General features: G+C 44.4%; 1 protein-coding gene across 1 annotated transcript in view; it reads left to right on the top strand.

Moving 5' to 3' along the window:
• Positions 1–2,939, top strand: part of FIGLA (folliculogenesis specific bHLH transcription factor) — a 43,065-nt gene that overhangs the window by 15,949 nt on the left and 24,177 nt on the right. The window contains exon 2 of the mRNA XM_015421083.1: positions 1,889–2,119. Coding sequence (XP_015276569.1) covers positions 1,889–2,119 — 231 coding nt within the window. The remainder of the gene's footprint in view (positions 1–1,888; positions 2,120–2,939) is intronic.

The following is a 2,939-nucleotide window of genomic DNA, read 5'->3' as shown; positions in this document are numbered from 1 at the left end:
AGGAATGGCGTTCACCAAGGAACCTGGGAGGCCTTTAATCACTCCAAAGTTCTTTTTGAGATCACTCTAATGCTGCACATGGGATGGACCTCACGCTTGTGTTCCTAAATTGCTGTTGAGGATCTTCCCAAACTGGTATAATACCTATTTATTCTGCTTTATAGAAAGTAGCCATGTTAGTCTCCTGTAGCCCAAACAACAGAGTTTTGTGGTATCTTGACACCAATGCTTTATTTTTGTGCTGAACAGTCAGCTTAATTAAAAAAAAAAAACAATTCTGGGGAACCTGAAAGTTTACTCACTGAATACAGGAAGCTCCCTTATACTGAATCAGACTGTCGGTCCATCAAGGTCAGTATTGTCTACTCAGACTGGCAGAGGCTCTCCAGGTTAGCAAGCAAAGGTCTTTCACATCACTTCCTAAATCCTTTTAATTGGAGATGCTGGGAGCTGAACCCAGGACCCTCAGCATGCAAAGCGGATGCTCTACCACTGAGCCACGCCTCCACCCTACTGTTGTGAAACATTTTGATTGGTCCTGCTTAAAAAGGTATTGCAGGACAGCTGCTTTTGGTCTCATTTGTTTCGATGAGTCAACAAGGCTACCTGCAAAAAGAGAGTGACAGCAGCGGTAGAACGTGACGCATCTCAGTTGCCAAAATTCTCTCTTCTGCAACTACCCATCCTGTATTGCTTTTCTTTTTCTTTTTTGCTGCCCCTGTACCTCTGAGTGCCTGACGCAAACACTCAACAAGTGATGCTTTCTCTGACAAAGAAGACCAGTGGCTGGTGGAGGCTTCATCTGCCTCCACAGATGTGTCAGCCTGAGAGAGAGGCCAGAAAAACCTTGTGCTAAGAAAGCAAATGCTATGCTATTTAGACCAGTGTTTCCCCTCCTTTGGCACAGAAACAGTGCCATTGGCCAGTCAGGGTTGCCCACTTTTGCCTAGGTTGAGAATTCCAAGAGCTGCAAATTTTCCCATCATGAAAACATTAGGGGCAAAGAAGCACCTCTGGCATCTTCTTCACCACCAACAACTGAACAAAGTCCTTATTGGAACTGGTTAGTGCTGTTCCAACCAACCACTGGGGTGAGGGAAACATACCCTACTATAGGACTGGGCAAATATTTTAGCCTTTGGGCTTCATCCAGGCTTGTCAGGACCCTTCCTCTTTCCAGGGGAGTTGATCCTAATCAAAGGTATTAAGTGGCTTTTGTTTCCAGAGGGGAGGGTCCCTGTGCCTTTAAAGAGCCACCTCAAAGGCACCAGGTGTGGCTTTTCCCATCACATCTTTGCAGTGATTTGAAGGGGCTTTTCAGGTCAGCCTCTGGGTCTATTTAGCTTGGGCTACAGGCTACTAAGGCGTCTTTCTGTTTTCTTCTTCAAGGCCTGTAAGTAAAGGGTTGGCTTCAATGAGGCTCCCCCCCCCTTTATAACTTGGGGTATCTCAGTGAGGGAACTGTAACTGATAAAGTTGGTAAATGAACCTTAAAGTCTGACAGAGCTGAAAAGCCTGCAGTAGCGGAATTGATACACTGCAGTGCATTTCTGTTCCCCCCCCCCAAAAAAAATGTTGTAAACAGGGTCAGATTGAGACATACTGAGGCCCTAAACTATGTCAACTATAAAAGGTCCTATAGCATTACCTCCCTCCTCCATGCTAATTTAAAGAACAGATCTCCTCAGAAACCTGCTTGAGTCTACTCAATGGGGGTTTACTCTCAGGAAGGTGTTCTTACAATTGCACTATCAGTAAAAGAAAAGTATTACTTAGAATCCCCTCACAATCTGAGCTGTGAATATAGTTTACTTAGCTTGTACATAAAACCAGCTCTGGATGCAGACAGGGCTATAACTGTCGCTCTCTTCTCCTTGTCTTGTCCTAGGGAGCAAGCATGGCTGAAGCCCCCCTGAAGGAAGTCCAGCAGTGGCCTCTACTCTTGACTTCTCCCCCAGAGATTCTTGGAGAGATCCTGAGTGAGCAGTTTGGCCCCCTGCCCTTCATGGCGCCCATTACCCGAATGAAGAGGAAGCCCTCCGGCTACTACTTTTCCACTGAGAACCGGGAGCAGGTCCTGGGCAGGAGGCATGCTGCTAATGCAAAAGAAAGAGAGAGGGTAAGTAGGGACCACAGCTCAGTCTAGAAGGCTTGCCTGCTGGATGCTTGCTTAAAAATGCCCAATGTGGTTCATGGTAACAAAATTAAGCAATACAAAGAATTGATGAAGCACCAGTGTCTACGGTTGCAGAATAAGCTACTATCAAAGCATTAAAGCAGGCCAGCCAAAGAGAGAGAGGGTGAGGGATAAGAGAGAACAAATTTGACAAAAACTCTGGGTAGATAAACCTAGCAGTTTTTTTATTTGCTTCATTTCTCATTGAAACACGAATCAGATTTCAGAGTTACGGAAGTAATGCAATAAATGCAGATATAAGGCATACAATAAGCAATGCAATAAAACTGGATGACACAGTTAAAGAACACCAAGATAAACACAGAAGAAAACATCCAATGAATTGGGATTTCACAACTGGAGAACAAAGAAACAACACATCACATCAGATATGGACTTAAATCTAGCTATATCACATATATGTCTAGTGCTACAATCTAATATTAATGAGGCAGAAAAGAGAACTGCCTACAATTTTGAAGATAAAACCCAGCACTTTGAATGGTTCCTGGAAACAAATCGGTAACCCACTGTAGTTCTTTTAAAGCCAGCAGAATGTGTTCTTTCACCAACACTGGGCTGCAATGCAATAAGGCTTACCTGGGAACAGGGGTCATTTCGTAGAAAAAGAGGTGCAAGAGCTCATTAGCATAACTTATTAGCATAACTTATTTGCATATGCCACACCCACGGACATCATCAAAAGTGTGTCAGAAGGCGACACCCACCGCTCAGGCTCCACTGGACTGTTTTGGATTGCTAG

Source organism: Gekko japonicus, unplaced genomic scaffold, assembly GCF_001447785.1.
Source record: "Gekko japonicus isolate JY-2015 unplaced genomic scaffold, Gekko_japonicus_V1.1 scaffold13, whole genome shotgun sequence".
Classification (NCBI taxonomy): domain Eukaryota; kingdom Metazoa; phylum Chordata; class Lepidosauria; order Squamata; family Gekkonidae; genus Gekko; species Gekko japonicus.
The sequence above is the reverse complement of the archived record's forward strand: the minus strand, read 5'-3'. Positions and strand labels throughout refer to the sequence as shown.